Source organism: Cynocephalus volans, chromosome 1 (assembly GCF_027409185.1).
Source record: "Cynocephalus volans isolate mCynVol1 chromosome 1, mCynVol1.pri, whole genome shotgun sequence".
In the NCBI taxonomy this organism is placed as follows: Eukaryota; Metazoa; Chordata; class Mammalia; order Dermoptera; family Cynocephalidae; genus Cynocephalus; species Cynocephalus volans.
Window position 1 is genome coordinate 183,817,647 of NC_084460.1, and position 13,298 is coordinate 183,830,944.

The 13,298-nt window shown below is 42.6% G+C and overlaps 1 protein-coding gene across 1 annotated transcript; it reads left to right on the forward strand.

Moving 5' to 3' along the window:
• The first annotated feature begins 591 nt into the window (after positions 1 to 591).
• Positions 592 to 8,639, forward strand: RIPPLY3 (ripply transcriptional repressor 3). The gene is made up of 4 exons (XM_063082506.1): positions 592 to 695; positions 1,613 to 1,679; positions 5,695 to 5,762; positions 8,321 to 8,639. Exons 1-4 carry the CDS (start codon positions 592 to 594, stop codon positions 8,637 to 8,639), a joined length of 558 nt encoding a protein of 185 aa, XP_062938576.1.
• Positions 8,640 to 13,298: the final 4,659 nt, after the last annotated feature.

The window sequence follows — 13,298 nt, forward strand, 5'->3', positions numbered from 1 at the left end:
GGGTCCTGAAAACTCCGTAGTTGTCTCCCCGGCCCCGCCACCGCTTTACAGTGGTGGGATTGAGAGTCTCCGGAAACCTAGGGAACTCGGTGCTCGCGGAGCACGAGGACCCCGAGGGGGACCTCAGAGGGGCGGGTAGAAGCAGGGACTCCTCTGTTCTCACGCCCGGCGAGGGAGGGCCTTCGGGCGAGCGGCCCTCACCCCAGCCCTGTGCCCTCCGTCTCCGGGCTTCCCCTGTCACTTCCCGCCGCCCCCTCCCCGGTGTTTCTTTGTCCCCTCCTCCCTCTTGCCCAGGACTTCCCGGATCCCTCCTTGACACACCCTCCCTCCCACCCCTTGCGACCACTCGGTGCCCCCTCCCCATCCCCGGCTTCTTCTGTCCCCTCCTGGAGCTGCGCTGGTCCTCTCCATTCCTCCTCTGTGACCCGCTCCGCACCCCCCCCCCCGCGGTTTCCCGTGTCCCCGCCCCGTCCCGCCCCCGCTTTTAAACCTGGCGCCCAGCGCGCGGGTAGGTGAGCGCGCTCCCCGGAGCGGAGAGAGGCGCGGCCGGGTCTCCCGCACGGCGGGAGGGACTCGGGTTCCGCCGGCACCATGAGACCCGAGGCGACGGCCGGAGCCCGGGAGACGCGGGGCCGCGTCTGTCACTGCCCCGGGGACGGTCCCCGGAGGCCGCCGCCACCGCGCGGGCCCGAGAGGTGAGGGTGTCCCCACGGCCCCGGTGGATGCGTGGAGAGGCGCGCGCGGGGTCAGTGAGGGCAGAGCAGCGATCGGGGAGCTCAGCGGCACCGGAGCTTCCCGATCGCCCGGAGCCCGGGAGGAGCCCCCGAGCTTCACGGCGACGCCGAGCAAGTTCTTCATCCAAAGGCAGAGCGGGGCGCAGAGTCCTCTCGGTTCCAGGGCATAGTTCCGAAGTGCGGAGGCCCGGGAGGTACTGGGCGAGGAAATGGACCAACGCTTCAGTTTGTAGATCTTCACTGGGCTGGGAAACATTGAATACTCGAGCCCTTAAGTGAGCTTTGCCTCACTTCCACTGTCACCTTCTTGGTTGACAGTCTTTGTTTTCCTGCTCGGTAGCCCAGGGTTCGCTGTCCCTATGCACCAGCCCTTTTTAAGGCAGTAAAGTTTAAGGAAATCAAATTAGCCAGGGAGATAGGGAAGGGGTTTGGTGGGCCAGGCAGTCAAAGAGGAGAGACAGATTCTCCTTTTTTTTTTTTTACATCTTAGAACTCTGTAGAATCATCTCTGTATAATCAAGATCCTTCAGTAACAGAGGTGGTGTGGTGGAAACTAACAAACAACAAAGTAGCCAGCTACAGTGGGGAATGCAGGATTAGTTGGGAGAGAAATACCCCAACCTATACGTCCCCTGATAATTGTGTCAAATGTGGGACTTTGCTTTTCAAAGCCTAATTGAAAGCAGAGAACTAGTAATGCCTCAGGAGAGAAAAACACGAGTGGTACTGGATTAGCCACAGACTGAAAACCTGAAGGAACATTCTGGGGTGTCCAGTGACTCTTCTTCAGGCAGACACTAGAAGTAAGAATAACTCTCATGATGCAATTTTAAAAGAAATGCCCTGGGTTCACTTTCTCCTGCTACTTGCTGTTCTAGCCCCACACCATGGAGACCTTGGATCCTGCCACCCAGGGGTGCTGATCTGACCAGAACTGGAAGCCGGGTAAGATTAAGTGTGGGCATTGTAGGTAACCAGTCCATCCAGAAAGTGGCTTCATCTCTAAAATAAAGGGACCGTGACAGTACTCCTCTGCCCAGCTTTCTCTTGGTCATCTAACCCAGAAGTGCCTCGGGGTCTGTGAGTTGGAGCCTTGCTGAGCAAGGTGTTAATCAGATCTGAGTCACATGTGAATGTGGATGGCTTCTTTCTTAAAAAGCAAAGCCACTATGGCCTTGCTATTTCATGGGAACTGTAAGGGATTTCTTTTGTGCTGGGGTTTCTTCTACAAACCAGCAGGTAGAGAGAGAAGGCTGCCACAGCCCCCCACCTCAGAGAAAAGCTGAGTGCATCATTAGCGCTGGGCTGGTGCCACAGTGCAAATAAGAGCAAACCTCATCTGAAGTGTCCAGAAGGTGCAGTTAAAAGCCCCCACCCTCCGTCTGCCCTTTCTGAAGTACTTTCAGCCCTGTCTGCAAGCACTCCAGAGGTAACTCATGTTGTCTGAGCAAATACACTCAAGCCTCAAGCCTAAAGTGCTTTGTGGGCAAAGATTAATTGCCATTACTACTCTTTTGTTATCCTGCATTGGCAGCTAAATTTATATATGTATCGAAGTAATGACTTGCTTTCATAGAGTTTACCTTTCCTTTGTTACATTCTAAAATATAAATTAACTTTTAAAACACCAAAGAGTTCATTTGGTTAGGCAGGACCATGTATTAAATTTACATAACACATGTGGCATATGGCTTAGTGCGCAGTTATTTATAATATGGTAAGAAAACTCTGGTGTGGGAAAGCAGATTCACCATATTTTGATAACTTGACCATATATTTAGGCAACTTTATTAAATTAATTTGAATATCGAGAATTTATTCAGTTGTTATCATTTAAAGAATGAAGCAAATAAAATCTATATCAAATTAACAAGAGATATGATTTTTTTTAGCCCAAATCATTCTTACATACAATCAAATAATGTAAAGTAATTGCTTTTTTTTGTATTCAAATTTAAGTTCTTAAACATAAGATTTCTTTTTTTCTTTTTCTTTTCTTTTCTTTCTTTCTTTTCTTTTCTTTTCTTTCTTTCTTTTTTTTTTTTTTTTGGTGGCTGTTTGGTAGGGGGATCCAAACCCTTGACCTTGGTGTTACTACCCCCTACAAACTGAGCTAACCGGCCATCTCCTTAGACATAAGATTTGAAAGGTGCTTGTGTGTGAGAGAGAATATAGAATACAGTTATCCAATTTTCTTTTAAGTGAAATGTATGGGGAGCCTATCAGTTGTTTGCAAAAATAAAAATACTATACAGCACACTTCTTAATGCAAGGCAGGTGGGTTTTGTTTTTTTCTTTCCATTTTGAGGAGAAGGCCATTTGTGAGAATAATGAAGATTACTTGCAAAGAAATGTTAAGCTGTAGCAACTTTCTAGTTAGTTCATCGTCAGCATGTCACACTGGATGAAGCAACTGTGTCCATAGATTTGGGTGGGGGCTCCGTGGGGGATGTAGAGTTCGCTGCCGCGTCCCACCCCCGCCCTCAGGTCAGCTCTCTGTTGAGCCCAATTGATAGGCAGAGCGGCCAGCGCCGGGCGACCACGGACACGGAGTACGGTGACGGTTCCCGGCAGCCCAGCTGGGTGAGCGCAGCCCTGCGCCTGGAGGGAACGCTTCTTGCTCAATGGCGCCCTCTCCCGACAAAGCAGGAGAATGCCTTCTGCATTTCTCAAGAAATGTCATTGGCAGGAGTGATGGGGATAAGGCCTGGTGACCTGTACCAGGACTCACCGCAAGCAGATCAAAATTAGAATCATCTCTAAATTTTAGGGAAGGCCTCAAATCCCAGTGCCCTGAGCACTGGGGTCACCCTCACCCGCCTGGTTCCCTCACCTGCCTGGAAAAAATGGACAGCCTAAACTTCGTTGACCTCCGTTGTATTTCCCTCCTGGCCACTGGCCTGCACTGCAAGGGAGGCGATTTTCTGGAAGATGCCAGGGATTGTTTGTTCTCCTGGGCCTGTCCTGTTTTCCAAGTTTCCCAAACCTTAGCCTTAGCCCAGTCGGAGACACTTGTGGGGAGAAGAAGGCAGACCCTTCCTGAAAGTCTGTGCTTATATTTGTTCTCTGCTTTTAAGGAAATCACCTTATGCACGTACCTTAAACACATTGCTTAACTCGTATACGTTTATGTTCCCGTTTATCAAAATATGAATATTTAGACATTTCTGTCATCAGAAAAGGATCTTTAAGAAGGTGTTTTGGGAAATAATCAGGGTATTTATGGCATAAAAATTTTAAAGCTGCATAGGGTAAAGTTTTTAAAGTTTGTAAAGGTGTACTGTGTTTCACAGTCTAGTTAGAATTGGATGCTTTAAAGAAGCCATTGTTTTTGCCACCTACCACTGCCTTGTGTCTACCAGGGTCTGCACTGTTCTGTTAGACACTACCCCATCACAGGGCGTAAAAGCATCTTTAGCATGACAGGATTGCTTGTGGTGATAGAATGAGCCTGAGCAATTAGGGATATTTTATAATTACAGACAGAGCTTAACACAGAAGCAATTACCTGTAGCACCCAAAGAGTGAACAGCTTTATGGGAAAAGATCTGGTTCCAAAGAGCCTCGTTTTACTCGCCTCAGCTCCTCATAGTGTGTTATAAAGCTATGACTGATAAAATGTGTTGTCTGCAGAGGCTCTTGCCGTCTAATTTGCTCACAAATGTACACATACACACAGACACCAAGGTGCCCTGCAGGATGAATGGTGCGGACGTCAATGCTATCAAAGTCCTCAGAGTCCTCTGTTGTCACGCCAATGACAGCAGGTTTTGTCCCATTCCTGATCTGGTTCCCACTAAACTCTGTAGAATCCAAGATCTTAGGTTTCTGAACCACTGCCCAAGTCCATTTTGCCTCATTTTCAAGTCATCTCAGGGTGGTCCATCCCAGAAAACTCCACTCTCCACTTGCCACAGTAACTTAAGCTTTCAGAGACCCAAGATCAGATTATGATTTCTGGCTCCTCAGTGCCTCAGATACCTGGCCAAATCCATTCAGGTCCAGCAGCTCAGGAGATTTGGTGGAATGGGATAAACCCTAAACAGGTACAGTGTGACCACTCCCTCACCTCCCTGGTCACACTGGTCAGCAATTAGCATGGACAAGCCTGACTCTCTGCTGTGTCTTGTCCTCATTAATATTGTCCTTAGTAGCCTGGCACTCAGATGAGCTTCCCTCTCCTGGGCTCCTGATACTCACGTGGTCACAGGCCTTTTGGATACTACAGAAGTGTATTTGGAATCTGCCTTTCTTTTCCCTTCCCTTTGTTGTTTCTTGAGCTCAGAGCTTATCATCTCTTGCCAAGGCTAGTGTCGCCAAGATCTCGAGTCTTTTGCCAGCTCCCAGTGGCCACCATTATCCTTGAAATACAGAACTGACTATTGAACTTCCCAGCTCAAAAATCAGTGTCTGGTGCCTGTCTCCAGAATCAAACCTAAACTTAATAGTGGGTATTTTAGGCCTTGTGTAATCAGGACTCAGCCTCCACTTGGAGCCCTTTGACCCTCGCAGTGTCTCATTCGCTCCACACTGGCCTCCCTGCCATGTGCCTGCTGCTTTCCTACCCTGCTGAAACGGTGCTGTGCTCTGCCAGAAGTGTCTCAGAATTGCATACCCACGTGCTGCAATGTCTGTGCCAAGCCCCCACGAATCTTTTCCTGACCCCACTTAGAATCCAGTGTCTCGCGTATCAGGCTTTGTAGTGTAGTTATTTGCACAGACATGTGTCTTCCTGGACTCAGGCACTGTGTCGTGATCTTTCTTTCCTTTTGAATCTCTCGCAGTCCTAGGACACTGTGGGTATCAGGAATAGGAAGAGGCCTTATCAAATCCTGTTGTTTAAAATTTTACTCTCTAAAATTGGTACTGATACTAACAACTGCAGACTACTACTACTTCAGGATGGTACTTTCAGAGGCTCCTTGACTGTATCTGCATTTGTATGTGTCTGTCTTTACAGCTTGAGCTTGGGGGTGACCAACAAACTTTTGGATCAAAGGGAGCCTTTGGGTTTCAGCATCCTGTAAGGTAATATATGACTTCACATTAAGAAATCTATAACTTTCTTTTAATACAAGCATTAATACACTTTAGTGTCTTCAACTTTAGTGTAGATTTTCAACAGAATGGAAAGTAATTCAATATATTCTTTGATATTACCTAATTTTCTTACACTAAGGAACTTCAAGGATATCTTGTTGGATTTCTGGAATCCATTCGTGTATTCATTCATTCAGTTTTTTGTTTACAAGTTGGAATTGGCCTCTCTCTTTTCTTTGGAACTTATGTTTATACCTCTCATTACATATTAAGCCTTGTGTTAAATTTAATGACATATGAATTGTATATGCATATATATATACTTACTGACTTAGATATTGAGGTATGCTTCTATTTCTCTTCTAAGACATGAGCTAATATATTGTCCAGTGCAAAGCAGACCTTCACAGTGTGTGTGCTGAGTAAACAGCGCCTGGATGGACGGCTCCAGCACAGTGGGTGCTGGGAGCATTTGGGAGCCTTCTCCTCCTGCCTCTCTGGGTTGTGCAGTCATGGTCCTGGTGGTGACCCTTACTGCTGTGTCCCACTTACATGTCATCTATTCTAGGCAAGAGGCTCACATGCAGGATTTTTATCCATCTCCGTGTCCCTGCCCCTGTCTTATTCTCTCAGTCTGTCTCTCTCAAGCTTTCATTTCCTTCACCAGAATTAGCTAAGACTGTGCTGCCACCACACCTCAGGGTGTTTTTACCCTGGTTACCCTGCAAGACTAGAAAGCTTTACTACAATCCAAAGACACTCATTTCTATAGATGAACTTTAGAGCCCACTGGACTGGTGAGAGTGGATTCTGGAAAAGGGAAACTTTCCTAGTGTCCTTTACATCAATCGTTTCCAATCTTCATAGAATCGCTGGGGAAGCTTTAAAAAGTGCAGGTGACTGCTGGCTCTCCCGGGGGTTCTGACTCACTTGTTCTAGGGAAAGGCCCAGGCATCTGTATTTCCATAGGCTCTGCAGCTAATCCTAATGTGCAGTTGGGGTTGAGAGCCACCACCCTGCTAGGTGTCCTGCAAGGGTTCCTGTGCCACTCACCTCCAGGCCTGCCTCACAGAAGCTCTGCTGCTGCTGCTGCTCCCCAATTTCTGATTTGCTGTGAATGCCATAACTGATGGGGCATGAGCTGCATCTGTGTAACTGTGAATTGCAAACTGCATATACAACTTTTTTTTCATTCCAGAAAATTTCAAACATACACAAAAGGGCAGAGAATAGTACAGTGAAACCCCCGTGTACCCATCACCAGCCTCACTAATTATTGACAAGCTCCTGCTCTGATCATGTTTATCACCCCTAACTATTTTTGTTTTTGCTGTTGTTAGCATATTTTAAAGCAAATCCCAGACATCCTACAAATTCACCTGCAAATACTTTACCATAAACACCTAATTTTTAACATCACCAAAAACTAAACTATGCTTATATTTCTGTCTTATATATACAAATACATTTGGTCTCAACCTCAGCAGTATTGACACTTGAGGCTGGATAATTCTTTGTTGTGGGAGCTGTCCTGGGCATTGTAGGATGTTTACCAGCATGCCAGTAGCTTCCTCTCAGTTGTGACAACCAAAAATGTTTCCAGACACTGTGAAATGTCCCCTGGCAGTTGAGAATCACTGCTCTATTGGAAATCTTAGTAAGTTAAAAATTATCATACATTATTTATAGCAGGGTGTTTTCTCTCTCCCTCTTCTCTATTTGAAAAGGGGGATACTGAAATGAGCTCTGTAAATAAGTAGTGATCAGTTGACAAACCCTCTCGCTTCCTCAGAAGACCACAGCAAAAAAAGCAAATAAACTAGTGAGTGAAAAGTACATGGATAAGAGATTATGGGGAGGGGAGGGATAATTTAAATACTTTCCTTGTATAACTAGAATCTTAAATTCCACAAAACCTGGGATTTAAAGGGGTTCCAAGTAGTATATGTTTAAGCTTTTTTCTCTCTTTCTCTTTTTCCCAACCACATCTTTTCCATTCTGGCAGAGCGAGGGCCCCACTGCCCCCAGCTTCTCCATGGCAACATCTGGAAAAATTAGCTGCTTCTCTAGACCAGGCATTCAGAGTGAAGTTTCCTCCAGACCCCAAAGGGTTATGACATTCCCTGTGCTTCAGAGGGTGGGGTGGGGTGAGGAAGTGGGGTGGGGTGGGGTGGGCGGTGGGACACCCCTTGTCCCAGTGATTCAAGCCCTCCATTTGATCAGAGTGGGACTCTTAAAATTGGAACTCAGTGTCTACAATTGCCTTTTACCTTTGTTGAAGTACACCTCATTTCCTGTTGGTCTAAATTGATTTGTTCTTTCAGATTATAGCTCACTGCTGACCTAGCGTGGGGTGTATTACCAGGTTCCGCCACCTAGCTGCCCACAGTTCTGTATTCAGGTGACTTAAAAAAAACACTGTCTAGCGAAGGCAAAATCAGTGAGCAAGATTGGAGAGTTAGCTACCTCTAGTGAAAAGAATCCTCTAGAAGGAGTTTAGGATATTTTCAGGTTGATTAATGATGTATTTGTTTCTTAAATATTAGACTTTATTTACCCATTTCAAAGCGTCAAGAATATCTGCAGAGTTCCGGGGAAAAAGTGCTGGCCAGTTTCCCAGTGCAAGCCACGATTCACTTCTACAACGATGAGTCTGACGGGTCTGATACCGAAGATGAAGAGCAAGAGGGAGAAATCCAGCCCTTCCGTCTTCAGTGCCCAGAGGCAGGAAGTCCAGAGAAAAGTGGCTCAGAGGGCAGAGAGCGGCTAAACCACGGATCTGGAGGAAGGGGTGGCGTCTGGGGTAAGGGCCAGTTCCCCCATGGTGACTGTCCAGGGGGCGGCGAGTGCTCTTCACCCAAGTGAACTTGGTCTGTCCCTCACACCAGCCCCCCAGGGGCTGCCTCCTCCTGGGCTCTGCTCCCAGACTGGACTGCCTGCCAAGTCCTGGGGACAGCTGGCCAGGGCACTTTGCATCCTCTGCTGGTTTTACACGGACTGGGGGCTACTCTGACTGCCTCTGGTCAGCACTCCACCATGGCAATAACTCAGCTTTTACTTTTCTTTCTCCTGGTGATTCTTTTTTGGTGCACTCATGCATGCCTTTGAGAAAGGATTCTAGGACAAAGGCTTGTGTTAACATGGGTTGTTATCAGGTAGGGCCAACTTTCAAAGCTCGTTCAGCATTGTCACTCTGCTGATCAGATTACAAATCATTCCTATGTAGATTAGTAATCCACCCCCACCTCTCACTTAAACCTGAGACTTATTTAGCTATTTCTGCTTTTGTGAAAATGATTTAGACATTAAATCCCAGTTTTAACACATTGTCTAAGTTGATGTGGTTGCTTAGCAGTGTTCTGAAAATTTTTTATTTATTAAAAAAAATACCCACTAAATAAATTCCATAAGATTGATAAAAAGATATGGCTTTCTAAAAGAAAATTTTGGATAAAAATGTGTGGGGTCACTGTATAGGGGCTGTGCGTATGAGTATATAGGGAGTAGAGCATTAACTCTTAGTTGGTGACTGCTTTGGGCTTGTTACTTGAATGGAATAACACTGTTCTCAATTAAAATACCTAATGTAAAATTATTATGAGTGTTTTATATTTTGATGATCTGATGAGTGTATTCCTCAAGGTTTTTGACTTAATTTTCTTACATGTAGTTGTCTTCCCGTATATAGTACATTATATAAATTCCCACTTGAAATAAATAATTTTGAAAGAAAGAATTTTTGATAATCAATTTTTTTGTTTAAGACATTTTTAGATTTAATTAGCTCCTGCAGAAAAACTATAAAAAAACCAAAATGGCTTATAACTTCAATTCCCAAATAATCCATTAATATTTTAAAAATAGGAGTCATATGAAGGTACTTCAAAAAATTCATGGAAAGATTCACATACTATCTTCTAATTCTCTTTTTCAACAAACTTTTTGAAGTACCCTCATACATGCAAATATTTAGCAAACTAAACAGTATAGAAAGATATACAGAGCAAAGTAAAATCACCTTTCCCCATTTTCCCCTTCCTCTGTCTAAAAGTAACCAACATCAAATTTTTTTATTATTTCCCTCTTCTGAAAAAAAAAATGCTTTTTTTATTTCCTTTGTTTGGTCTTTTTCTCTTTTTAAATTGTTCTTTTTTTGCTTTTAAACAAATTTGATTATTTTTGTCTTTCTTTTTAAAAATCTCTTTTTATTCTTTTATTTTATTGCTTCTTTTACTTGTTTAAAGTACCTTTTTTCAAACTTAAAAACAATTATACCTGGGGTTATTTCAGAAAGGATTTGAGATGACCTCCTATTTTGCTCAGTTTTAGCAGGAAAGTACTAGAAATCTTATCCTTACTTCTCATATGATGTTTGAGATGAAAATTAAATAATCACATCAGGCTTTTCTTAATTTTCTTAGTAAATCAGTTTTACTGAGAAATAAAATCTAGTCCAATGGCCAATTTACCATTAAGAAACCATACCCAGTCACCAGAACTTAAAATACGCTGAGTGGTAGTTTTTCCTTAAATTACTTAGAATTTGGCCAGCTTAGTGCAAGTACAGAAAATGAGACACTTCAGCCATGGCCAGTGATGGGATTACATGGACTGTGGGTGGGACACTCATGATACCAAAGACATGGTGAGTTCAGGCCCTTCAGCTCTCACTGGTTATTGGGGTTATATGATTGACTAATGCCCCAAACCTGCAAGCTCCCCACTTTTGATCATGTATCCCTAACAAAGAAAATTGAGCCTGTCCCCTAACATATATTTATTTATAAACTGTACATTTGGTTGAACCCCTTGAAATTGCTGGTGTTCAACTGTTTTTGACCTATAAAAAAGGCAATCTCATATGGTCCTAACTACAAGTACTATTGTTAAGTACTAATATGTTATGCCTATTATAAAATATACAGAAAGTGCAGATTCTAAAGGATAATCCAAATAAGCATTTTAAACATAACTTTAATTATTAATAGTTTTAAACCTTTTTATTCTCACTAAAAAAAAAATACATATATTTAAAAATATTTAAGCTATCTCACAGAGAAGCATAGATTCAAATAAAAGAAAAACATGAACTTGCTAAATTGTGATATTTGTATTTCAGTCCCATCCACCAATTTTACCATAGTTTTTGTTGAAATTGTATGAGTGAATTTTTATCTTCCTTTGATGTCAATCTGTTTTTTGAACCAACTGGGAAATTTTGCATTTCGTATTTTTATTCAGCTATATATTTGTGTTTTAGCAAATGGGTTAAAAGATGCACTGAAACTCTTTGGAAGATTTTTGTTTATTTATTTATTTATTTATTTATTTATTTTTGGTGGCAGGCCTGTACAAAGATCCATATCCTTGACCTTGGTGTTATAAGTGCCACGCTCTAACCGAGTGAGCTAACCAGCCAGTCCCCTTGGGAGATGTTTTAAAGAGCTTAAGTGTTTTGTTGTTGTTATTATTTTAAGGTATATAGACTTGGCGATTTTTTTAAGGCAAAACATCAGTTTTAGCAAGAAAAATCACATAGTGATAAAACAATTTCAAATATCCATTTTCAGAATGCTGTTTTCATAGCATAAGTTCATTATGATTCAACATTTAAATCACTGGTTGTTAACACACACACAAAAAAATCATCTTTGCATTAAAGAAACAAAATGTTTTTGTTTAGTTTTGTCTATTTAAAATTTCTAAATACCTGCCAAGTGGAATAATTCTAATAATCACTTAGCCCAGGAAAAGGTTAAAAAAAAAAAAATCTTTTAAGTTTGACACTCTTTTAAGTGCTTTGACAAAACATAGCTGCCTAACCCCTGTATAATACAAAAAACTGTCTTGGTCATTTCCCACATGATGACAAAGGCTTGCAAAAGTTCTCTATTTTAAAGGCCTTATTTTTATAAAATGTACCACTTTGTCTAATCTTTCTGAAGGAGTCAGGAGGCTACCACTGTCCAGATGATCATCCTAGTAAAATACAGAGGAGAGAGAGAGAGAAGATTGCTTTTTGGAACACCCATTTTATTTTCCTGTCACATGGATTTTAAAAATCAGGGGATTTCTCTTTTAAAATCTGGGTCTCAGGAATGCTTGCCTGTGTTCCTACAGGGAACCACCAGCTGGAGCTGCCGTGGCTGCACTGAACACCTTGCTCCCTTCAGTTCTCCACCATTGCTTGTCGCCCACGCCCTCCTTTCCATGCAGTTACAAAAAAAATCACTTGATGGTATGATCTAAAACCTGCATTTCTCTTTCAATTCCTTTTCTGTAATAGCTTGCCTCAGAATGGTGCTACTGTAAATGGATTTCACATGTGGTGCCCTCTCTATACCATTTCCCTGAATCTTTTAAAAATTCTAATCAAAGCAGACACTCCAACAATGTCACTTAGCCAGGTTTTCCATAAAAATGTGTATTTTTTAAAGAAATAGTTTGTGGTTGAGGCTTACTTCTCTGACATATCTTTCTTTTAGTAGCTCACAAAAGTAGCTCCTAATGAATTTCATTATTGAAACAGATTGAAAAGAATTATCTTGCAAATACCACAAGCTGAAACATGTTAGAAGCATTTGTACTTTCACCCAACTATATAGCAACCCTCCCACGCTGTGTAATTTGTTACAATACTTGCTTCTTCAAATCTCCAGCCACATTTTCTTTGAGTCTTCCATAGGATCGGCTAACGAAAGAACACCTTTCAATTTGTTGCCTTATTGTTTCCTGTTTGTTATTTTAACCCGTTTCACTGTGGTAGGAAGAAAAAGTTTTTTTCCTGTGGTATGATTCTTTCCCAACTACTGTATTAAAAAAGAAATTATAAAACAGGCTAACAGGTTGCTAAACATTTATCATTAAGTTTAGTGAATTTTTGTAAAATACTGGATTGAGGACCACAAGATTTTTTTTCTTTCTTTCTTTTTTTTTTGACCATTAAGGGGATCGCAACCCTCGGCACAGTGTGGTAAGCACCACGCTCAGCCAGTGAGCGCACCAGCCATCCCTATATAGGATCCGAACCAGTGGCCACGGTGCTACCAGCGCTGCACTCTCCCGAGTGAGCCACGGGCCAGCCCCACATGATTTTAAACATACAATCAATGCATACAATCAAAATCCTTGTTTTGCCAATTTCTGCTTTTGGCCAGGAGAGTGATAACACCCCCACAGATTGGCCAGCAGGACCTTGCAGCACCTGACTCATTACTCCCTTCTGGAACGTTCCATGGCACAATGTACAGTGTGTTTTCAGTAGCACCATCTTCATGCAGAGAGAACAGAATATTTGTTAACAAGGAAGGCTGCAAAAAAAATAAAATACATACTATAAACAAGCCAATATGCTCACAAAATTTATTATTCAGGACTTAGGAGCAAATTCTGGTGGGATTCATGGAAAGGAATTTGAGACTTCATTTTAGGTAGATTTAAATATTAACATTAAGGAAATAAAACAATTCTCTCTAGACTTATTTTTCAATGTAAACTTTGTGTTAAATAATACTGCACCTATAC

Excerpts from the sequence above, each read along its gene's own strand:
- RIPPLY3 (XM_063082506.1), top strand. The coding sequence starts at position 592 with ATGAGACCCGAGGCGACGGCCGGAGCCCGGGAGACGCGGGGCCGCGTC. Across the intron at positions 1,680-5,694 it reads TGACCAGAACTGGAAGCCGG|CTTGAGCTTGGGGGTGACCA; the intron begins GTAAGATTAAGT and ends CTGTCTTTACAG. Across the intron at positions 5,763-8,320 it reads GGGTTTCAGCATCCTGTAAG|ACTTTATTTACCCATTTCAA; the intron begins GTAATATATGAC and ends CTTAAATATTAG.